The 25,702-nt window shown below is 40.0% G+C and overlaps 1 protein-coding gene and 2 pseudogenes across 1 annotated transcript; 1 reads left to right on the top strand and 2 right to left on the bottom strand.

Annotated features, from left to right (window-relative positions):
* The first annotated feature begins 6,110 nt into the window (after positions 1 to 6,110).
* LOC118570367 (zinc finger protein 54-like) lies at positions 6,111 to 25,633 on the top strand. The gene is made up of 5 exons (XM_036168777.1): positions 6,111 to 6,359; positions 16,272 to 16,351; positions 19,009 to 19,308; positions 21,958 to 22,084; positions 23,744 to 25,633. The coding sequence occupies exons 2-5, from the start codon at positions 16,322 to 16,324 to the stop codon at positions 25,390 to 25,392; spliced, it is 2,106 nt and encodes a 701-aa protein (XP_036024670.1). The 5' UTR covers positions 6,111 to 6,359; positions 16,272 to 16,321; the 3' UTR covers positions 25,393 to 25,633.
* On the bottom strand, positions 9,278 to 10,051 carry LOC118570370 (annotated as a pseudogene).
* On the bottom strand, positions 11,874 to 13,810 carry LOC118570368 (annotated as a pseudogene).
* Positions 25,634 to 25,702: the final 69 nt, after the last annotated feature.

The following is a 25,702-nucleotide window of genomic DNA, read 5'->3' as shown; positions in this document are numbered from 1 at the left end:
ACTGACAGCGATTTTTATCAGGTTCTGTACCACAACTAGTTCCCAGAGTATTTTTCTCATGTCTATGACCAAATCCCAGACCAGAATCAACTTCAGGGATGAAAGGGTTTGTTTATGCACAGGCTTTCAGGAGACACAGAAGACGTTATGTTGGGAGCATCTTGTTCCCTACAGAGTTGTTAGGTGGCTGGTGACCCTGCCTTAGACGTTCTCTATCCTCCAGTGACACAGTTCCTCTAGCTAGTTCCATGTCCATGTGTTCCACAAATTTCCAAACTAGAAACCAAGTTCTCAACACATCTAACATACATATATTTAACAAAACCACTGTGGTATTTGAATTAGAAATGTCTTATACAAATTGGGCATTTGTACACATGGAATTACCAAAATTCATATTTTTTCTATGGTTTATCTAAGCATTCATGTTTCCTCATACTAAAAAATTATCACTGAAAATTATTTAAATGATTAAATTTCTCTTGTCTTCTAGCCGTGTATTCCATGCATACCATTCTATCTTTCAAGACTTTCTACTTTGCTTTTAGTTAGACTTATTTATTTTTCTTTTTTTTTTTTGAGCTGGGGATTGAAACCAGGGCCTTGCACTTGCTAGGCAAGCGCTCTACCACTGAGCTAAATCCCCAACCCTATTTTTCATTTCTATGATAACTTTATTCTCTAGTACTTATGTCTTTCTATTGAGTTCTATTTTCATATCTTAAATTTCTTCCTGCTTTCATTTTACTGTGCATTTGTTTTCAGAATTCAGGAAGTTATTTGTACCTCAGAATTATTTGTACCACAATAAATTCATTGATGCATTTATCTGAATATATTCATAATCATTCTTTTTAAATTTTAATTAATTAATTTGTTTTACACCCATATCTCCATTTCCCTTCCTCCCCTCCTCCCATTTCCTCTCTCCTCCCCTCTGACCACCCCATCAGTCCCTCTTCCTCTGGGTCTGTTCAGAAACAGGTAGGCCTCCCATGGTTATCAACAAAGCGTGGTTTATCAAGATGAGGTAACCTTAAGCAGTTCCCCTTGTATTAAGGATGCGCAAGGCAATCCACTATGGGGAATAGGTTCCCTAGAGCCAGCCAAAGCATTAAGGACAGCCCCTGTTCCCATTGTTAGGAGTTCCACAAGTAGACCAAGCTACACAACTGTCACTTATATGTAAAGGGCCAGGGTCACTCCCATGCAGGCTCTCTGTGAGTTCCTATGAGCCAGGTTAGTTGTTTCTGTGGGTTTTCTTGTGATGTCCTTGGCCCCTATGTCTCCTATGATCCTTCCTCCCTTTCTTCAGCAGGATTTCCTCAGCTCAGAATAATGCTTGGCTTTGGGTATCTGCATCTGGTTCCATCAGTTACTGAATGAAGGCTCTCTGATGACAATTGGGGTAGCCACCAATCTGATCATAGGGGATGACCAATTCAGATTTTGTACCCACTATAGCTAGAACACTTCACTGGGTTCATTCTTGTAGATTTTGGGGAGTTTCCCTTGCATTAGGTTTCTACCTGATCCCCAAATGGTCCCCCATTTCTAATCATCTCTTTCAGTACACTCTTTCTCCATCCACCTCCCAACCAGATCCCTCAAGTTCCCATCCCAAACTGCCCCCAGTCCATCCAGGAGATCTCTCTTTTTTTCCCTTCCCAGGGAGATCCATGTGTCCACCCTTGGGCCTTCCTTGTTACCTAGCCTTGAATTTGACCACAACTATGAGGTTGGTCATCTTGGGTGGAGTTATGTTGACTTTGGTTTTTCATGTTGCTTCCTTTTTTGTCATGGGGCTTGCTCATCTGGATTTAGCTTTTGGTTAAGTGGTTCTGATACCTTTGTGTTCAGGGAGTGTTTGGATTGGTGCTTGGTGTTCCTAGTTTGGTTGTGCTTAATTTGTCTGTATTCTGCTTGAGCTCAGGTGTGAGACACATGGTGCTGGTGTAGGTGGGATAGCTGAATGATGCTGGATGACCTAGAGTAGTATCCCTTCTGACCTCACAAACCAGGCTTCAGGAATTGTGATGAGATGCGTGCTAGGGCAGGGTTCAGAATGTCCCACATCCTCTGATCTCATGAGCCAGGTTATATGTATTACAATGGTTGTGGTGCTGGTTACTATGTGTTAACATATATTCTGACCTTGTGAACCATGTTGTACACAGCATAGTGGATCTATTCATCAAGGTTTTAAAATAGGACTAGGTGATAAATCATCTGTGATGTTATCAGAGTTCTTGCAGCCTCTTGAGATAGATGATTAACTATCTCAAGTCAAAAGATTTCATTCTTCTGTTTTTATCTTCTCATGGGTGCTCAACATATATAAAAAAAAAAAAACAAACCTCAGATTTCTCCTCTAGCTCTGTATACATCATTGGGCACTTTTTTGTTGTGTCCACCTTCATTCAGCAAGACTCCTCAAATCTATCTGCTTAAGATATTTTCTATGATTAACTTCATTATAATTAACCTTGCATTTTCCTGGGCAAAATTTGTCTTCCCCATGACATCAATCCAACCTTAAAACTCTATTTGTTCATGTAGGTATATATTACATACTTAGAGCCAGCACTCAACTGGTGGAGATTGGAGGATTCCAAATTGAGGCCAGTCCTGGGATACTGTCCTAGTATACTTTTTATTGATGATTGAAATATCCTGATAAAACCCAATGTGGCTGGGCGGTGGTGGCGCACGCCTGTAATCCCAGCACTGGGGAGGCAGAGGCAGGTGGATCTCTGTGAATTCTAGGCCAGCCTGGTCTACAATGCGAGTTCCAGGACAGCCTCCAAAGCTACAGAGAAATCCTGTCTCGAAAAAACAAAACAAAACAAAACAAAAAAACAATGTGATGGAAAGAGTTTATTTGGCTCCCATGTCCTGTTCAAACTCCATCATTAGGGATGGTATTGTAGGAACTCTAGCAGATGCAAAGGACAGCTGTTTACTGGCTTGCTCTTCATGGCTGCTTCAGTGTGCTTTCTTACACAGTTCAGGAACAAATTCCAGGGGTGGAGCCCCCACAGTGGGCCTGGATCTCCTACATTAGGCATTAATAAAGAAATGGGTGCTGTAACCTGCATTCAACTGCAAAATCATAGTCCTAGTTTCAGACACTCAGCACAATACCCTCTTTCTTTTTGAGGCATCTCTCTGTGTAAATGGATGGATGTGGAAAATATTATATTGAGTGAGAGAACACAAATCCAGAAAGCCAAATGCCAAGAGTACTTTCCATCACCTGTTTCTGTCTCCCAAACTTCTGAAGTGAGTATAAAATATGGAGGAACAGAGAGGGGATGGGATACCAACAATACTTGACACATAGCTTTTTATGTTAAGCTTTAGCCCTATGTGTATTCCTCTTACACAGCTAGATATCTGCTTCTCCTAGTTCCTGAGACCCTCCTAGCATGTATCTATCAGAAGTGGAAACCTAGCCCTGTGTGTGTATGTGGGTATTTTGCTGTGGGGGAGGAAATGTTTAGAAGTAATAGACATATAGTTGTATAAGTGTATAAAGGATTGGCCTGAGGGGAGGTGTTACCTAACAGAACCTGCAAATAGATTGTGTGTGTGTGTGTGTGTGTGTGTGTGTGTGTGTGTGCGCGTGTGTGTGTGTGTGTGTGTGTGTGTGACAGAGAGACAGAGACAGAGATAGAAAGAGAAAGAGACAGAGACAGAGCACTTTGATTGTAAGGCAGGACATAGCATGATCTAACACCACCCCTGTGTACATATGTGAAGCATTGGCTGTAGAGAATGAGGTACCTAACATGATGTGATAACTAGCCATGAATGTGTATTTGAAGCTTTGCTCTAGGGGAGGTGATGCTGAGGAAGACATGATACTCTAGTCATGTATTGGGTCATTTGACTCTAAGGGGGTATATCTAGCAGGCTCTGAAATTTGTGTAGGTTTGGCTTTTCCTATAAGGGAGGGTCTGTTCAGCAGGACCTGATAGTGAGGGCCTTTGGCTGTAGGATAGGTTTCAAGATCTACTAGGTATCACATCAGCATATCTAAAGCACTGCCGTTCATACACACAAAATTAGGTGTCAGGTCCTGATGGATTTCTTACTCTTTTACACCTTTAGCTCTCCCCACAGGGATAGGTGTCAGGGGTAGCAATGTAGTCCCACCCTTACAGCCAAGGCCATAAACACAAACATGACTACTTATCAGGTCCTGCTAGGAATCCTGGCTTCTACAGCAATGTCACACACTCAGAGGTAGGTACCAGGTCCTACTAGGTACCTTTCCCCTAAATCCAAAGCTCTTTCTATCCAAAAGCTAGGGAAAACTAGTGGGTCCTCATAGCCTGGTGAGGGTTCTTGGGGGCCTACTTGCATAATTGTTGCATATGTGCATGTGTATATGCATGCATTTGTGTGTTTGTATATTTGTATGTGTGGATCTGGTATTTTGCTGTATGGGGTATGGTGCAAAGCAGTTCCTAAAACATAACCATATTTGTGTATATGGAACTTTAGTTGAAATAGTAGATATAAATACCAGAACCTGTCACTTGCCTTATAGGAATAAGGAAGCTGTGTCGGGGTGTTTGCCTATAGGTGAGGGGGTTCCTAGCAGGATATGACACTTAGCCCTGGGTGTGGGACTTTACTGTATGTCAGTGGATCTCTAGGAGGACATAATACCTATCTGGATAAGAGGAATATTGACTGTAGGGAAGGGATGACCTAACAGAAGCTGACACTGTTTGGAAGGCTTTGGCCCTAAGGAAATTGGAAATCTAACAGGACCTGCTACCTAGCTGCACGTGTGTGTGTGTGTGTGTGTGTGTGTGTGTGTGTGTGTGTGTGTGTGTGTGTGTACTGAGTATTTTTTCACTGGGATGGGGGTACCGAGCAGTACTGATATATGTTTGTGTATTGAGCCTTTGAATTGGGGAAGGAGGTACCTATCAGGACCAGACACCTAGTCCTGTATGTGTGGTCTGTTTAAGGAAGAGGATGCCTAGCAGGATCTGAAACATAGACCTGAGTGTGGAGCTTCAGCTATAAGGGAGGGGATATGTAATATAACTACACCTCTCTCTCTCTCTCTCTCTCTCTCTCTCTCTCTCTCTCTCTCTGTGTGTGTGTGTGTGTGTGTGTGTGTGTGTGTGTGTGTAACTGTACTGGTATGGGGAGAGGTATCTTGCAGGATCTGACACTTTCCATGCATGTGTGCTTGTGTGTAGGTATGTGTGTGTGAGAGCATTTATGTGTAGATTGTGTTGTAGGGAAGTTTGTACTGAGTAAGACCTGAAACATACCTGTGTGATAAGCTCTATTTGTAGGCAAGGGGATGCACAGTAAGACCTGACACCTAACCATATATGTGCATTTGGAGATTTTGTTTGAAGAGATAAACAGAAAAACCTAACACTTGACTTGTGTGAATATGGGGCTATGGTTGTAGGAGAGGTTATTATGTAGCAGGATGTATCACATAATTAGGTATTATATGTGGGCTTTGGTTGTAGGGAAAGGGTTATGTCCCAGGACCTGATATGTAGACTTGTATGTATATGCTGGGCTTTCACTATAGGAAAAGCATATCTAGCAGAATCAGAGAACTAAAGTGTGAATGGCACTCTTTCTGTAATGCAGGTATGGAATGCCTAGCTGGTATTGACACCTAATTATGTGTGTCGGAAATGGTGATTTGGGGCAGCAATATTTCATGTTAGGGTTTGGGGTATGTGAGCTAGCATCGTGGTTGTTGTCTCTTTTCTGAGTCTATAGGACAGGACACTGGAATCCCAAAATGAGGCGTTAGACTGAAAAATTTCAACCCAATGTGGACAAAATTCAGAATAAGATGGTCAGATATGCGGGTGCAGCGACCTCCTAGGTGCAGTTCTGGTCCAGGCTGGCAGCAAGCATGTGGGGAGGCTGTGCAGAGCAGGTCCAGGGCAGCCTGACAGCTGGAGCTGTGTGGAAGGCAGCCTGAGACCCAGTGGGAGGGACGGGTCTCACGGAGGCGGAGACACACAACCGGAAATAGCGTTTGGAGGAGGTTGTTGGCCATTGGAAAGGTCCAGAGGAAGTACGTGAGTGGGAGAAGTTAACAGAGTGACGTAACGGAAGCTGGGAGGTCGCATTACTAGGGCCGGGTTAGTTGGGCTGAAGGAACCAAAACAAGTGCCGGTTCTCTGCGTTTGCACCAGGCCTGCAGTGTGGGAAATCGGGTGGTGCAGACCTGGGTGCGGAGGACACGGCGGGGTGTCGCGGGGACCTGAAACCTCCCGGAGCCGCAGTCTCCGCGCGGGCGGCCTGGGAAAGTCACAGCGCAGTGGCGGGAACCGCAGCCCGGCGGCCCTGGAACCTCCCAGGTCAGAGGAGCTGCGGGGCTGGGACGCGGGAGGGAAGGACCGGGGTGCGAGCAGTTTCTCTGCTGTTCCTAAGGAAGCCGGCTCCGAAACTCTGCTGTGAATGTCTTTCCCTTGTCGGTAAATTTTAGATCATATGAATCCTACTTCTTTTTCATTAATTTTCTGGTTGCCAAAATATTCTTTTAATTTTTCCTCTCTTTTTTTTTGGGAGCAAAATATTCTTATAAGACTACTCTAGTAGAGTATTTGCAAACGTGTTTCTCTTTGCTATGATGGATAGAAAAGAGCTCTTGAAATTCACATTCATCACCCTAACTTCCGTGTTAAATCATTCACCTGTTCAAAAGAATGGCGTCAGGACCTGGGGAATTGGCAACCCTGGAGAGCTTTAGATATTAGTCATGAAGGGAATGCGTGCAGATTTGATTTATTCTGAGAAAAATATTATTTTGCGAGCTCCGCAGGTATGGTTGTAAACATTAACATTTAAAAGTAAACGTTTTATCCATCATTAATTTTTCGTGTTAGACAAATGCACTCTGTAGTGTAGATACAGCATTCTGAAAAGTGTCCTTTTCAGGGTTAGTGGCACAGGCTTTGAATACCAGAACTCTGAAACCAGACGCAGGCAGATGTAAGTTTGAGGCCAGCCTGGTTCACATAGTTAGTTCCAGGACATCCATAGCTATATTTCGAGACCCTGTCTCACAAACAACAAACAGAAACCAAAATGTGTCTTCTTGTGCCGAGTTCTGAATGTTGCACCTGGGTTCTGGAAATGATTTTATGCTGTTTAAGGGTATCAGGTCAGACTATTTTCACAGTTAGAAAAGCATTATAAGCCAGGTGGTGGTAGCACATGTCCTTAGTCCTATCACTTCGGAGGCAGAGGCAGATGGATCACTGAGTTCAGTGCCAGCCTGGTCTACTGAGAAACTTTCAGTACAGCAAGGGCCACACAAAGAAATGCTGTCTTGAAAAAACCAAAAGAGAAAAAAAAAAGTGTTTCAGTATAGGACATTGTTAGAATGCATTTTTTGAATAATTACAATCACTCATCTATATCAAAAATGTTTGCAATAGTCTTTTGTCTTCTTGGTTCAAGAAAAGTACTCTGCCCATGAACATATGGCCAAATTGTTATTTTTTGTTATTGGGCTTCCTTCATTTGAGATGAGATCTCACAGGGTGGCTCTGTCTGGGCAAGAACTCACACTGTAGACCAGTTGGACTGAAACTAACAGAGCTCCACCCAGTTCTGTGTCTGCAGGTTTGCATCAACACAACCATTCAGACCATTGTCTTTTTAGATTGTGGTCTGTTGATAGGCAGTTGTGTGACTGTGGGCCTCTCCCAGGAGGAGTGGCAATGCCTGGACTCTGCCCTGAGGGCTTTGTACAGAGACTGGATGTCACAGTATTAGAGCAGTCTGGTTTCTGCGGGCGAGAACAGTTTGTCTGCAGTCTCCCTTGCTCCTCCTCAGGGTTTCTTGGCAGATTTCTGCGCAAATGTGTGAGCTTTGTGTGAATGATTCTCACATCTCACAAAGTAAAGTGAAATCCTCAGAGGGAAAATGAAAATCTACATGAAATATTCTCTGTTCTTCCTGTGTGTCCATTTGGGAGGTGTGAGGCTTCATCATATTGAGTCAATGATAAATTCAGAACCTCACTAGTGTATAACATACACATTCCAATAATTCAGTTCCGTTTCTACCACTGAGATTTGACTGAGCTGTGATTGGAAATGGGATTCCAGTTATACTAACCGAAAATGCTTTTTAAATATTTTCAGTATTCTGACACTGCATGACAATTGGGGAAACACTTGTATAATCCTGAGTTTTGTTTTCTCTTTACTGTACACAGTTTTAAAAATCTAGGTTTTTTTTAAGTATTTCTTTCTTATATGCAAGACTCACTGATCAGCCAGCCCTGGTTACCAGTAGGGCAGACCAAAGAGGCCTGGGAGATGGAGAGGGAGGAGACGGTAGCTAAGGATCAAGATATGGTGTAGAATATGTGAAGGGTGGCAAGGTTTCAAATGAATATATAAGTGGGACATGAAATCAGTTTTGCCACATTCTATTTCACTAAAAATAATTCTGGAGACTCCTACTGAGAAAAATTTCCTCAGGATTATCCCAGTGTAGGCATGAGAAGATTTTTCTACAGAATAATTGATAATAAAGTCAAATAAAATTTTATTTGACTATGCATGTGAGTGATGCTGTCCTTATTCATTCATATCACTGATCATGTCTTTATGATCAAGTGGTTGTCATGTCTGTGATTTTAATGTATTACAAAATGATGAAAATTAATACCTATAGGTTTATATATTGTTACCAGAATTATGGAGCTTTGGTATTCTAGCACATTCTCTACCTTTTAGTGTTAATGTCTCCAGAGTTTTGATAAGAATCAAGAAGTATATATTACAGCCTGCTAAACTCTGTCGATACTGTCTTCCCATGGATATCTCCCATTGTCTGTGGTCATGACAATTCCAAGTGGTTCCCATTGCTGTAATTGTAATATACCGTGAGATCACCTCTAGGCTAATCCTTTTAGTATTTTCTGGCTCTTTGCTGGTCCTTGGTATTTTTAGGATTCCTTTCTGTAAAACGTGCAATAGGATTGTGATAGCAATTGCTTGGAGTCTTAAAGAAGACAGTTGTCTTATGTTTGCAAAGAACATGAAGCAATGTGACAGTTTTCACATGTTTTATGTATTCTTCTGTTTTCTGTCTGCTGTGGCTGTCTGCATTATGGGTTTTGTGACATGCACCCATGTTGATCACAACTTTCTATCAATGGACTAACTTATCATTTGGTAATAGTGCTTATTTGTGTGTGTGTGTGTGTGTGTGTGTATTAACAGACTTAATTCACTTTATTTTTCTTATATTAAAATCCTTATGTGGTGGTCATAAATGGAGCCTGGTTCTTCTGAACAGAGACTCTGCTCTGGGTTTTCATAAGATGGTCAATGAATTCTTGATAAGGAGATTTGATGAAAACAGTCTCTTTCCAATGGTAAGAGTAAGGTAGATATAGGTCTTGGAGATGGTGTCAAAGGTGACCTTGGCAAAGTTGCCCAGGATAGCAGTGAAAACCCTGGCTTATGTGCAGCATTCATCAATACTGACAATCATCAGAAGCTTCTTGGGCCCAGGAGCAGAGACAATTCTTGTGGCTCTGGGCACAGGGATGAGAAGCACCAACACAGAACCACAGTTGCCTGTCACTTTTTTATGGAACAGTGTGGGGCTTGCCAATCTTGTTCCCCCAGTAGCCTTGCCATACAGGGATAATAGGAAACTTGGCCAAGATGGTGACCCCTCAGACGGCAGTGGCTACCTCCATGGAACACTTAACACCAGGACCAACATGACCATTGTAGTCCCCAGTAGTGACAAAAGCCTTGAACTTGGTCCTCTACCTAGCCTGAATGTGCTTCTGCACTGGCATGACCTTTAGAACCTCATCATTTAGGGTTGTCCCCAGGAAAAAGTCAATAATCTCAGATTCTTTAATGGGCAGGGAGAACAGGTAGATCTCCTCCAGGGACTTGGTCTTCATGTCCTTAACTAGGCAGACAGGGTTGGTGACAGGTATCCACTCCTTGTCTTCAGCTTCTGCCTTGATTTTCTGTCACTGCATATGAGTTAACTTTCACTGTGTCAAAAGTTAGCCACTGGCCAACAAAGTATCCTCGAATCGACTGCTGACAAACAGAACAAAATGGACAGACAGGACACAAAACAAAGGACTATCGATTCTTGCCAAGACAAGTGTGGTTGTGGCTTTAACAACAGGTATCTTCTGAGGCCAGGACTATATGGCACCATCCCTGAAATGGCCTTCGCAATCCAGAAAAGGTACAGTTCCCCTTTCTTCGAAGACAGCTGAATTGGCAGTGGACCAATGGCTTCTGGTGTGCAGTGGAACAGCAGCTGAAACAGTTATTCTTGAAAGAGTAACTAAGCTGACGGAGTCTAACCTCTCAATGGTAGGCTGGCATTTAATGAAAGAGATGAAGTCAAGTCAACCACAAGCTGAGAAGAAAGGGATGCGGAGAAGAATGGGATGTCAAGATGAAGCCACCTACAAGCTGAGAAAAATAGACAGCTGAATTCAGAAAACATCAACAATTTCCAGAATTTAAAGCCCTGAATCATGCAGGACATTGGTGGAATTCAGGTGTTGTGGTACATGGACTACTCTCACTAAATGTGAGGTTGAACTGTAGGCCTTGTGTATATCCTACTTCACAGATAAATCTGTCAGATATGCTAAGCCTATAGCCTGAAGATGATGGCCCAACGTTGTGGAAAAATCTCAGGTGACAGTCCAGGCAGCTGGCTGTTTCTGTCAACTCACAATTTTTTGGAAGCCGCTTTCATGCACTTCCTGTTTTTTTAGTAATATTATTTCCTTCTTGGGTCTCTGAGGGAGTTGAAGATTAGATAGTTAGAGTTAGAGTTAGAGATTAGATAGTTATAGTTTTCCTTGTTAAGAATTTCAGAAAAGAAACTCACTAAAGAGATATAAAGTATAAATTTGAAAGACATTGTAAGATAGTTCTCTGTTAGTAATATAAGTTAGGATAGAAAGTGAATCAGATACATTTTGGACTTAACAAAATAGGATAGATAATGGAATATTTTCTCTAGTTTGTCAAATGCAAATGGACTAGACATTGTTTAGACATTTATTGCTTGTATATATTATATATAGTTATTGTACTTATTGTATATAGTTTTTCTTATAACTTTTTTCTTTTTATTAGAAGGGGGAAATATGGTGATATTTTATTTGTGCTGAAATCTGATTTTTTTACAGTCTTAATTAAATTTTATGATGTGTGCTTTTATTAATATCCTAAGGTATTAAAATACTAAGTGATAGAATTATTTCACATTAATGCATATAAGATAATGATTCCTGGTATCTCTTTTTGTTTGTTTGTTTGTTTGTTTGTTTTTCAAGACAGGGTTTCCCTATATAGCTTTGCGCCTTTCCTGGAACTCACTTGGTAGCCCAGGCAGGCCTCAAACTCACAAAGATCCGCCTGGCTCTGCCTCCCGAGTGTTGGGATTAAAGGCATATGCCGCCACTGCCCGGCTGGTTCCTAGTATCTTATTACACATAGGAAATTCAAAATACTTTCTAAGTACTTAGCTGCTACAGTATGCTTATAAAGTGAGAACACTACATAAGGAATTCTGAAATTATCTTATTGTCTGTGTTGAGATTTGCTTCTACTGATAAAGCATGAGACAATCATGGTCTGAGTGTGTTCACGTGTTCCTTTATAAAGTGGCTAACTTTCTGCAGAAGCCAACTTGCTGTAAAGTTTTCAAAATTAAGAACTCAGTGTATCCAAAGATCTTTTTTTCTCTGAATCTCAAAACAAATTACCTCTCTAACATATAAGAAATAAAATTGGTATGTACATGTATACAAGTCTTATAATTTTTCATTTGATACTAATTAGTTATCTAGCTGAACTCCATACTGTACCAGTTTTGCAAATGGCTTTAGCTATGAAAATTATATACAAGGAAATTAGGGGTGTTGCAGTACTTGGTTGCAAATAATTTGTCATCTGGTGTTGGGTCAGAAAATGCAATTTCATTAGTGCTGAGAAAACAGGCACACATGAAGCAATTCCTGACAGTGTCTACCAGTTGTCTTGCAGTGTGTTTTCTTCTTTTCAGTCTGTAGACCCAGATTTACTTATCCTACAGACTGCAGGGTCTGGTACATCTGAACACCTCTAAGCTCAAGAACATTCTTTAGTGGCACTTGGTTCTGACAGGACACGGAAGGCCTGCTATTAAACATCCAACTACTCTCTTTTCATCAATAAAGAGGGAATTTTGTCTTTGGACACTTGGGAACAACCTGATGGAAGCCCAATTCCAGATCCACAAGTTCTTGGACATCTTCTGTCTTTTTGATGACATAACTTGGATCCTGTGGCAGGACCAGCACAATCTTCCCATCCCAAGACTCTGCTACTACCCGTTCTCTTTTCCAGCCCACATATTTAATTCCCTTCAGAAACCTGTGGTGATGCTGCAGGTGTTGCATTTCATCTCCAGGGTTGGAAGCAGTGTAGATCATACCACAAGACTTAAACATAGTCGTCCCAAAATGTTTCTGACCTGCATCAATGATGAGCAGGTCTTTTCCTCCTTTATTTGTATCTGTGGAATTCAGATTTTCCTGCACAATTGTCTGCTGCAAGAAGTTAGTACATGCAAGAAGTTAGTGGATCCCAAGGAAGACTGCTCTTCAGGTGGAGACCTTTTTGTACTCACTAAAGAAACACTGAAGATGGGAAAGACAACAGACTCAGGAGAAATTGTCTTGTTCTCACCAAGTGAATTCTCTGAAGAAAAATTACGTTCATCAAGTTTACATTCTTCTGAAGAAACTACAGCACCTGAGGATTTTTTTTTAGTTTCTCATTTTTACTTCTTGCATCCAGTAGGTCAATATTCCATTTTTCTTTCACTAACCAGGACTTTGGCACTTGCTTTGCCTCGGAGACAAAATCTTCAGTCACCTCTGGTCCATTTTTCTGTAAGTGTATTGGTAATGGCGTATCTTTTAGGGATGATTTTTTAATAGAGTTTCTTTTTCTAACAAAAATACTGCTCCACCCTGGCGTGTAACTTGTGGTTTTATTTTCTGGCTTAGAACCCGAGGTGGAGTATTTGGATGGTTTTCTGCTGGATAACAACTATTCTCTTTATCCACAACTGGCTTATTAAAGATCATTTAATTTGGCTTGGAGTTTTTAGGGTTTCTTGAAAGAGACTTGATGTGCTTATAATTTGGTTGATAATTAGCAGTTAAACTCTTCTGTGTTTTTTTGTTCTTCTTGGTACAGATGGGTTTTCTCTGCATTTTTTCTGTCACACTGGAAAAAGATTTGTCTTCATTTTTAGTTGCTAGACAAATAGATCTACACTCTCTTATCAACTTCCTCTCAAGTGGATTGAGGTATTGCTTATTTTTATTGTAGAAAGATACAGTAGACACAGCAGATTTAAATAGTGAACTGTAGTTTGCAAATGACAGCCTATTATTTTCCGTTGTTTTGAGAGGACTTGAAGTGAAATGGCCTTGGTAGGAGCATGACTTTTCTTCCTTTTGGTCACTGCTTTGACAAGTTTGGTTTTTTTAGGTGACAGAAACAGATTTTCAGAAAATTCAGAAAAGCTTACTTTGTTTTGATGAAATCTGTTAATAGGCTATTGCAATTATCAGCATTCAGAGTATGTCTTTTCCTCTTCCTTGGAATAAAAGCTGCCATCATTTTAACTGAATTCCGGCGTTCCTCAGTGTCTTGCTGGCTTGGCGTCCACTACGGCCAGGAACCCACGCTGAGAGCTCTCCACACCTCAGCGACCCCACAATTCTCCTCACAGGAGCCTGGCGCTCTGCCTGAAATGTGATTTTATTTGAGTGTTAATAAAATCTGCCTGTCATGTGATCAGATTAAGGGTGTGTGCCACTACTGCCAGACTTCTGCTAAATGGCTTGCTTTGAGCTCTGATCCCCAGGCAGGCAGAGTCTCTGCATAGTCAAGTACACAGCCAAGCGGCCCTAACCTTTAATCCCAGTACGAACCATAGAGACTTGGAGGTCTGTATAAACAGGCAGTGACGAGGAAATCATGTGGTTGGGTTTAGAGCCAATGAGAAGGTAGAACAGAAAGGCAATAAAAAGACAGGTCATACAGGAAGTCTCTCTCAGCTGAAGGACTGCAGCGACTGGTAAGCTAAAAGCTAAGTGTTCTGATCTCTTGGGACTTTTAACTCTGTATTTGGCTTTGTGTTTCTTATTTAATAAGACTTTAGAATTTCATGTTCATTTATTATTTATTAATAACTATTTATTCCATTGTTTTGTATGTTTGTGTGTATGCTAAACATAAAAATACAACCTACTCAGTCTTTATGTTTTCAGGGATGAACATTTGGTATTGGGTAACCATATGGTGCCTTCTTCCCTGAGGAATTTTTCCAGCTCTCAGAATACCTTAGTGTTTTACTAGGGGTGAGGCCTAGTCAGCTTTCCTCCTTTCATGTTAGCAAGTCTCTTGGTGGTGTTCTTGTTATGTTCATGTTTAATCAGCATGTTTGTATGATTTCATGCATGTAGCTTCTCTGACATTTCTAGGGGATGCAATCTCACAGTAAATGTCCAGTTCCTCTAGCTCTTACAGTATTTCTGTCCCTCTTTCCTAGTGACCCCTGAGCCTGAGGTAAAGGAGTTGTATTGCTTATGTGTCAGTGGGGACTGAGCATCACAGCTCTACATTCTGACTGATTGTTGTTTTCTGTAACAATCTTCATGTATTGCATACATTTTTTTTTTTTTTTTTTTTTTTGAGCTGAGGATTGAACCTAGAGCCTTGTGCTTGCTAGGCAAGCGCTCTACCACTGAGCTAAATCCCCAACTCTATAAATTATTTTTATTGATAAGGGGTGAGAACTACATTTTTCTGTGGGAATAAGGATAAATATTTAGATTGCAGTTAGGGATTATGCTGATTTAGTAAAGTAATGATTGTAGGATCCTGTTCCAGGATCCTTGACTTCATTAACCCTGGGGAAACAGGCTAGATTTACAGTACCAGGCATGTTTTCCCTCTTGTTGAGAGGGTCTTAATCCAATTAGAAACTGTGGTTACCACTAAAGGTTACCTTTGTACCCTTAGGGCTATCATGCAGTGCAGATTATCCTTGTGGTTCATAAGATGTCATAGCTGGATAGGACCTGCTTTGGAATTTTGCATGTTGCCTACTAGTACATGAAAGCTAGTCCCCAAGGAGGAGGCTTTAAGGTCATATCCATCTTGCATCTTCTGGGTTCTATGTGTGAAGTGTATGGCTTCTACAACATTAGGAATTCACCTTTTACCTCTGGTTACTCCAGTCACTCCAGGTTGTGTACTCACATCTGAAGATTTGGAGCTAGGAACTCCCTATGAGAGAGAACATGCTGTGTCTGTCTGTCTTAGTCAGGGTTACTCCATTCAATATAACCTTTTCTAGGTCTATCCATTTACTGGCAGAGCTCATGATTTCAATTTTCTTTATCCCTGAATAATAATATATAGGTCATATGTACCACATTTCCATTATCCACTTGTCGGTTGAAGGACATTTAGGTTGTCTCCCTTTTATAGCTATTGTGACTAGAGCACAATGAAAATGAGTGAACAAGTTTCTGTGGAGTAGGATGTCAAGTCCTTTGAGCATATACCAAGAAGTGGTACAGCTGGTCCGTGTGCTAGGTTTCTTTAACTTTTTCAGGATTCTCCATATTGGTTTCCAGAATCATTAGATTTTTTTGTTGTTCTTCTTCTTCTTAGGGTTTTTATTCCTGATGGTTTTGTTTTTTATGTTGTTACTGATTGGATTATATTGGGAGTAATTTTCTTTCTTTTGTCTGAGAATTAGTGCTTTGCTGTCTTGCCCATGGATGATTACTACCCATTTCTCCTGTATTTATCTACTCTTCACATGAGATTTATTATTTCCAATATTCTCATGGATAATTCCTCTGATTCTCTTGTGTATGTTTTGCCTCTAATTTATTATCTGTAGTGCTACTTTAGTGAAATGAACTGTGTTAATTCATTACTTTCTTCAAATGCACTCATGTCTCCATTAATTTTAAGGTAGAATTTTTTTCTTTGTGCAACAATATTGTTTACTGTGATTTTCTCTTCAAGCTTAAATGTTGTTCCATGCTCTCCTGGATTTGGGATCATTGTCTGGACACCTGGTCGTATTCTATTTGGTCTTTTTATGTGGCTTAATATTGTTCTCTAACTACTTTCAGTATTAATTTTTGCATTTTTTTTGACTCCTTAATATGAAAGGTCAGCAAGCCATCTATTCATTGTTCCTGAAAGAGAAAGAAACAGAAATAATGGCTGATTCTGCAGTTAATCTGTCCCAGGTCAGTGGTCATGTCCCCCCTTTTTTGTAGAAATGTTATAGTTTGAAACATTGGAAGCCTTTAAATTTCTGCTTCTAATTATTTTTTTAACTTTATTATGAAAAATGTTGCTAACAAACAAGCAAAAATCACATGCTGAAATTAACCAGACCCAATGACTGTACAACTCAAAATACTTTTCTACAATTAGAGGAGTCATTGGGAACAAGCTCTGGAGCCTCATATTTGATTTTATAGTTTCAGTATCCAGTATATTTTGATGTACTTATTTTCCCTCAAGAACCAAAAATCATGTGATATAATTAGAGCTAGAAAAGCAATTAGCTTTATATCCTTTTTCATAAATGGTGTTCATTACCTGCATTCCATCCTACCTCCAATCCCTGATACTTAAACCTTCTTGTTCTCTTTTCTCCAAATTCTGCTGTGCCCACATTTACGTTGTTTCCATAAACATATATTAATGCTAAATTCTCCATATGAGGAAAAATGTGGTATCTTTTCCCTGATATTGTATGACTTTACTCAAAATTATACATATTATGAGTCCATCTATTTTCCTGCAAATTTTTATTACACTTTTCTCTTCAGCTCACTAGTATTCCATTTGAAAAATAGTATTTTATTTGTCTATTCATTAGGGATAGGCAATTAGGTTGATTCTAATTCTTTGCTAATGTGAATACAGCAGCATTTAACCATGGGGTGTAAATATCTCTATAGTGGGGTGCGGTGTTTTCTGGGTATATGCCCAGGAGTCAGAGGTTGGTCTTACTTTAGTTCTGTCTTTAATTTTTTAACAATCATCAGACTGATTCCCATTTGGGTGTGTTAATTTGCACCACCACCACCCCCACACACCAACAATGAATAAGGTTTCCTTTTGATGTGACTTAGGAGAAAACTGTCTTCTCTAAAAGAAAGGAAATCAACCCAAGGTTTACATTGTTCTTTACCTAGGTTCAGTGTGTTGTAAAGAAAGTGCTATAATAGGGAAAAGATAGCATCTAAAGTCCTTCAGACTGGCTCACACAGGAAGGCGATAACATAGGAAGTTGCTCAGACTGGGTTACAGCTTCAGCCATGTCTGTTATTTCAAATTTTAAAAAATGTGGTATAGCTCAAGCTAACTGCTTGTCTTTGGCCCTTGTAATTTGCTTGCCTGCTCTTTCTTACCCAGCAACAATGTTTATATAAAAGACTGATGTTTTCTGCAAATGGCATGCATTTCTTTCCCAAGTAGAAGTGCCACCAGACAATAAACTCTTTAGGCTTTACCATCTGGTGCTCATTCTTTTATAGTGTTTGTGTTCTGGATTTAGCCCATTACTTTTGGAGGTCCCACCGAGAGATCCCTACACCTTGAGAAAAATGTACATGGCTCTAGGGCCTTTTTACTTTCTGGAGGCCAGTTGGTCAGGGAGAGCTCTGTGGAGAGATTCCTCTGCCCTGGTCCTCCAAACCCCTAAAAGGCATTAGTTTCAGATTCTGGGGTACACTATCAGGATCTGAGAAGCTGGCTGGGTGTGGCTATACTCTGCCTGGTCAGGGTTCCTCAGAGATATCCAAGTAACCCTTGGTCTGTTGTCTTTTGTGAGCTCATCTGCCTTTTAACTGTCCTTTGCAGTTTCACTTTGGTTTTGGTGTTGTTTCTCTATCTCAAATATGGGACAGAAGCAGAGCTCTTGTCTAATTCTATTAGAATATGTGTTAGTAAATTTTTCTACCTTTAGGGCCAGAACCAAGAATTTTGGTTTTCATCCAAAAGGGCCGCACTTACGAACACTCTGAAGTGGAATGGCCTAGTTTGGGTATAAATTGGCCTCCACAAGGATCCATTGATTTGACTCTGGGTTATAAACTCAGTGCCTATTACTTAAAGAGTCCTCCTGATCAGATACCTTATTTTGTAACTGGGCTGATCTCTTAGAAACTCTCCTTTCATGGCTGAAAAAAGTGCCAAACCTCATATTCTATTCTCCCCATAAATCAGGGCCCTGACCACCCATCCTCAAGAGGATTGAGGAAGATGAAAATGTTTTTATTCCTCCCCTTTATTCTTCCCAACTTCAAGGGGACCTTGCACTTTTGTTGTCTGGGGCTCCTCCATCTCAACTTTCCTCCCAGTCTGGTTGCTGTTACTGCCCTCAGAGTTTCCTTACTCTCCTTTCCCTCCTCCCCTTGGAAGAGGCAATGCCAGCTTCATCGCCCTGGGCTACTGAAGAGGAAGCACCCCATAAATCTCAAAGGTTTACGTTCCCTTTTCTACCACCTACCTTTATAATTGAAAACCACAGAACCCTTTCTCTGAGGACCCTCTCTTATAAGTACAATCTTTACTACCTACAAACCCACCTGGGAAGATTGCCAACAGCTCTTGCAGGTCCTTTTTATTTCAGAGGAGGCAGGCTGGATCCAGATTGAGGCTCACAAATATGTTCTGGGACAGGATGGATTGCCTGATGCCAACATTACTGAGGTTTAACTTAAGTTTATTGGAAACTTCATTATCTGTATCACCCTCAAAGTTCAGGATAGGTAGAGAGGATGAATGAAACCTTAAAAGACATTCTTACCAAATTGATTGTGGAGACAGGTGATACCTGGGTAAGTCTTCCCCCAGAGTCACTAACCAAGAACTTCTTAAATCCTTGCAGGCACTCCAGGCAGTCTTGCCCAACATCAGTGAGACTGTCAAAGAGGATCAGCTACCCTGCCAGGAGGGACACCCACCAGATGAGCCAGAGATACAACCTATTGACTGGGTTTGGGTCAAGAAATGTATGGCCCAGCAGCTAGGAGGAAGGTATACTGGACTGGTCCAGGTGATCTTGGCCACACTGACTGCTGTTAAAGTAGCTGACAAGCCTTACTGGATTCAGCAAAATCATCTACAGCTGACAAAACCTGAACATGTGCCCAAGGAATGGGTGGTAAGGCCCCTGGGACCTACCAAGGTACAATTAACTAGGCAGGGAAAAGACCCATAATGCTTGTCTTTCTCCTGCTGATGTTTTTCCCCCACTTAGGTGCTCATATGCCTATGTATTGTGACTGGAGACTCAACCTAATATCTGATGGCAAGATTTTAGCCAGTGCCACCTCCCCTTAACTGACTCTGTCTCTGACTATAAATCTCTGTGACCTAGTAGAAGATTATGCACACACCAGAAGGTTGCAACACTTGGCTAATTGTGAAAAATTAAAGAGGTATGCTAGTTTACCCTTGCTCCTCAGATAGAACACCCCCTTGTGAGGTGGACGGATATGAGATTGTGTGAGGATGGTGATATGAGACATTGGCTTCCTGGGTTAAACCCAAAGATGAAGACTATTACTTACAATTATGCATACTGTCATCTTCAGGAAAGAGTATCTTGACTGTTATTGTTGACCAAAGATAGGAGTCAGAGTAAACATGGTACCTCTGGCTATTTGTTTTAGGACCAGATGCTGACACTGAGTTTACTCTTCAGTGCTCTCAGCCCAAGCAACCAAAATTGTCAATGGGCACCAGTAAGGTTATCAGCCCAATAATCCATCTTGGGTGTCCTCACCCAGCAGAGGACTGGCCACCTCCCACTATGCCAACCTACCAGTTAAGATGTCCCCTAAAGAAAGTATAGCTTGAGATTCTTGACAGAACCTTCAAGTTCCTAAGTGGAACTAACCCTAATGCTACTGCTGACTGCTAGCTTTGCATTAAGCCTAGGCCCCCATACTATGTTAGGCATAGCCATCTGTCCCAGCCCCGCATCCCAGTTTCTAGTTCAGATGCAGGATATATGTTTAACTTCATGGTCCCTTCCCATGAGTTCTGGTTTGCATGTTCAACAGGGTTGAAATCATGCATCAACCTAGTCATACTAGTTTCTACCCCAGACCTTTACATCCTTGTGGACTTGCTTCCCCAAGTCTACTACTTCTCAGGAAAGGGAGGTCTAGAACATATCTTCTCCAGAGGGAAATACCCAAGAGCCCTACCAGCTATTCTTATCTCAGCCCTTTATGGCTGGGACATGTTATGTAGCATTATGTGGAATACATGAGAAATAATGTCTTGAGAACATTGATTGATGTGCATAAACCATCACATTTGATGCAGAAAGAACATTTCCCATGATTGCTTTTCTCTAGTCAGTTCCTTTGAGAGCCATGGCTCTACTCTCCTACCCTGGAGCTGCTGTGTTTTAAAGTGGAGATTTAGGAGATGGGTTCTGACCCACAGGTTTGTATTTCTAGCCCTCACTCATGGTTCAGACAGAGTATGTCACCTCATCTTTGTTTTTTCAGAGAAATAGAAGAGTCATAAACACTATTAACCTAAAATACTGTTAGACAATACAGCATAGGTACAAAAAAGAACACATTGAAAACTATAAAATTCAGACATGGTAGTGCAAATTTTCAATTAAGCCTTTCTTTCAGCTATATTGTATCTGCAAAGTGACTATAATTCTCAGAGAATTTAATATATTCATTTACTGACAGGAAATATATGTCACTTCTGAATACATCCATAGTAACTACACCAATGTATACATGCTGAGCTGTAACTTAAACATTATTTGATGTGTTTTTGGACTTCCATCAGTTTTTTATAACTCTTTGCAAGTGAAATCTTCAAAACTTCTGAAATTGTTATTTATCTAAGTCAGCTTCTGAATATTTTTTTAAAATTTTGGATTATATCAAATATGGCTAGTGCTGATTTTTTTTCTGTCTGCTTAGTAGTGGCTGAATATTCTCATAAAATTAATTACATATAGTACTTGACTTTATGTTAAGATTAAAATTCACAGTATGCAGTGTTGCTGTGTTCCTTTTTACTGTGAGGGGGGGAAAAACCCAAACTCTGACTATCTAGTTAATCATAAATTCTGCCTTCCCTATCTACCCTTTTGCCCTTTAATGGTGTGGTATAGGACCTAGAGTCTATACCTATGAATTGAGCATGTTAAAATATAATCATGTAAGGCCCAAGAATAGACAGGATGATTCACTGTCAATATTTTAGCATGAACTTCAGGTACAGCATTTAGACCTCCTCACAAAAATTTTCCGTATGAGACATGGCCGCTTTGATCTTGTGCGACATAACACAGCATCTATACAAGAAAGATATCCCCAGGCAGTGGTGGTGCATGCCTTTAATCCCAGCACTCGGGAGGCAGAGGCAGGCAGATCTCTGTGAGTTCAAGGCCAGCCTGGGCTACAGAGTGAGTTCCAGGAAAGGCGCAAAGCTACACAGAGAAACCCTGTCTCAAAAAAAAAAAAAAAAAGAAAGAAAGAAAGAAAGAAAGAGAGAGAGAACGGAAGAAAGAAAGAAAGAAAGAAAGAAAGAAAGAAAGAAAGAAAGAAAGAAAGAAAGAAAGAAAATTATCCATGTCCAGACTTTAAATGTGTTGTTTTGTGTATATTGCTTGTGAGATAGTGTGTCATCTTGTTTTCACAGTTAGAAAACCCATTACAGAATGTGACTGTATTAGAAATCATCTTTTTGAGTAATTGTCTTCACTCATCTACATCCCTAATTTCCATAAGTCTCCTTATATCCAGGAAAGCACTCTGTCTGGTAAAAACACAAATTATACTTTGTGTTTCAGGGTCTGTTGACCTTCTGGGATATAGCTGTGGACTTCTCCCAGGAGGAGTGGGAATGCCTGGACTCTGCTCAGAGAACTTTGTACATAGATGTGATGTTGGAAAATTACAGCAACCTGGTCTATGTGGGTGAGTACACTTTGCTTGTAGAATTCCTAACTCAGGCTTTCTATGTACTGGTTTTATAGGTTATGAACTCTGTTAGGCTGTCTTGGAAACAGCAGACTAGGGAATGCTTGGTAGTACAAAAGAAATTTTTCTTGGTATTTGTTTTTTTCTATCTATTCTCCATTTTACAGGTGTCATGTACCCTTCATTTAGGGTCCATAATGTATTCAGAAACTCAGTAGCATATAATATTTCTACCCATATCTTAAAGCTCCATGTCTATCATTGTACTTGACATCATTTTAGTTGTAAAAAAATTCCAGAAATGCAAACTGAAAATTCTCCCAAAATATGCTGAAGATTCTGACAGGAAATAACAATAGGAAATTATTCCTAGATTCCTCTCCTTTGTGATCTCTTCATGTACTAAGCACAGTGCTGTGTTAGACGTTTGTATTCTTTCTAAAAATTCTAGCATGCATCATGGGCAGCCTCACAGAACACATGGATTATTTTATTCAAGGTAGGCCTGGTCAGCTATTTGGGGCAAATGAGATTGTTCTAGGATGTGGAGAGGAGAGAGTACCCATGGAACAACAGTGATATCTTCAAGTGAAACAGTAAGACAGAGCTGAGAATGCTTTTGCTATACTTAATTCCACTTGAAAGGATTTCTGATAATTGAACTATATAGTGACCTTCCTGGCTTAGGGATGCCTCCTTCCTTTTAGAATTGTTGGAAGATGTTTCTTATTGCATCTGAATTGTGGTAACAATACTAGTACAAAATGCAATTGTATTTGACTATGCTGATATCAGATTGGAATTATTTTACAAAACTCTAACAGGAGTAAATGAAGTAGGATTATTCTGTAATTGCCTTCCCTGCATGTATGTTGATGGTAGATAGAAATAAGCACTAGCTCCCCATGATAGCCCTGCTTCAAATGGTCTAGAGCAGTGGTTCTCTACCTTGGTGATGTTACAACCCTTTAATAGAGTTCCTTATGTTTTGGTGACCCCCAACCATAAAATTATTATTGTTGCTAATTCTTGACTGTAACTTTGTTACTAAGCAGTGCCTCAGTTCCTAAGACCATTGAAAATAATGTATTTTCAGATAGTCATGACCCACAGGTTGAGAACTGTTGATTTAGAGCCTCTGATGTCTGGCAAAATACTTGCTTTGTATCTTTTACTTTTGAAAAATCTAATGTGTTTTTTAGGAAAAAAAATATAAACCCTTTGATGCCTTTCAATAAGCCTTTAATCTTAAAAGGAATTGGATATTCTGAACTATAATCTTCATTGCTGTACATTAGTAAGTAAACACTGTGAACCTAGGATTGGATTAAACTCTTCATCAATATTTGAGAAAAAATATTTGAAAGTAGGAACATATACTCTACATTTAAACAGTCAGCAACCTCCATCCCCAAACTAATTACTGATTCCTCTATTATTGGCTTCAACTTCCTTGAAAGCTATCACTGTTGTTGTTGTTGTTGTTGTTTCTGAGAGTCCATAAATTACAGTGACAAAAAAATGTGAACTACTAGGACGTATATTCTAAATAATTGCTGGTTGACTTACTTTAAGAGGGAATTTAGGGAGACAGTCATTTAGCAAATGTTTAATCTTAGAACAAGCCCTATTAACCTGATCTGTATTCATTTTCAGAGAACTACTGCATATATGATACTGTCCATCAACATGTGAATAATGAAAAGGAGTCTTGTCAGTGTAATGAGTTTGGCAAAGTGCTTCATGACTGCTCCACATGTGCACTTCATAAAACAAGTGAAACTACAGAAAACTCTAATAACTACAGATGCAGTAACCACAGGGATTCCTCCATTGACTTAACAAACCCAGATAGACATGAAAGCATGCACACTGAAGAAGAATCTTACAAATCTAAAGACCATGAGAAGTCTTTAAATTTGTGTTCCAACCTTACTGAAGATCAGAGACTGTACACTGCAAAGAAAGAGCACAGGCAGGGAGAATATAATGACTATTTTGACTCTACATACAGTTGTTTGCAACAAAAATTCTATGTTGGAGAGAAACCACACCAATGTGGGAAATGTGGGAAATACTTCAGTACTGCCTTAAGCCTCACTGTACATCAAAGAATTCATACTGGAGAGAAACCTTACAAATGTAAAGAATGTGACAAATGCTTTACTGTGAAGTCAACTCTTACAAAGCACCAGAGAATTCATACTGGAAAGAAACCCTACAAGTGCACCGTTTGTAACAAATCCTTTACACAGTCTTCCAGTCTGAAAACACATCAGAGACTTCATACTGGGGAGAAACCTTACCAATGTAGAGAATGTGGAAAGTCCTTTCATCAGTCCTCAGCACTTAAAAGCCATCAGAACATGCATACAGGAGAGAAGCCTTACAAATGTAAGGACTGTGACAAATCCTTTTCTCACTATTCTAACTTCAGGAGACATCAGAAAATCCATACTGCTGAGAAACATTATAGGTGTCAAGAATGTGGCAAAGTCTTTCATTGGCTTTCACACTTAAGAAGACATTTCAGACTCCATACTGGAGAGAAGCCTTACAAATGCAATGAGTGTGACAGTTCTTTTACTCACTATTCATCATTTAGAAGACATCAGAAAACTCATTCTCTAGAGGAATTGTATGAATGCAAAGAATGTGGTAAATCCTTTCTTGACTTATCACATCTTAAAAGGCATTACAGAATCCATACTGGTGAGAAGCCTTACAAATGTGAGGTATGTGATAAATCCTTTACATTGAACTCAACTCTTCGAAGGCATCATAAAATCCATACTGGGGAGAAACCTTATAAATGTGAGATATGTGACAAATCCTTTTCTGTGACCTCAAATCTTAGAACGCATCAGAAAATTCATACTGGAGAGAAACTTTACAAATGTATGGAGTGTGACAAGTCCTTTACCCAAGACTCATATCTTAGAATACATCAGAGAATTCATACTGGAGAGAGACCTTACAGATGCAGAGAATGTGGAAAGTCGTTTCTTCAGTTGTCAGCACTTAAACGCCATCAGAAAATGCATACTGGAGAGAAACCTTACAAATGTATGCAATGTGACAAGTCCTTTACCCAGGACTCGCATCTTAGAACACATCAGAGAATTCATACTGGAGAGAGACCTTACACATGTAGAGAATGTGACAAATCTTTTACTGAGTGTTCTACTCTTAGACAACATCAGAAAATTCATACTGGAGAGAGACCTTACAAATGTATAGAATGTGACAAATCCTTTCCCCGTAACTCACATCTTAGAATACATCAGAAAATTCATACTGGATAGAGAACTTACAAGTGCAAATAATGTGATCTGTCCTTTATTCAGATTTTGAAACTTAGAAAACATCAGAAAATTAAAACTGGAGGAAAAATAAAAACATTGCAAATAATGTGACATAGCTTTATCTGGAATTGTCTACTTAGAAATCACAATAATAGAAACAAGAAAATGCAAAACTTGTGAATGTCTTTAATGAAGGTATAAATCTTAAAAAATTTCACAGGGTTTATAAGAAAATAAAATTCTGCAGGAAAAGGTTTTTTGTTTGTTTTGTTTTTGTGTATGGTTACATTTGTGTATGTAAGTATTTCTG

This window comes from Onychomys torridus, chromosome 19 (assembly GCF_903995425.1).
Source record: "Onychomys torridus chromosome 19, mOncTor1.1, whole genome shotgun sequence".
Lineage (NCBI taxonomy): Eukaryota > Metazoa > Chordata > Mammalia > Rodentia > Cricetidae > Onychomys > Onychomys torridus.
This window is presented reverse-complemented; position numbering and strand designations above follow the sequence as displayed.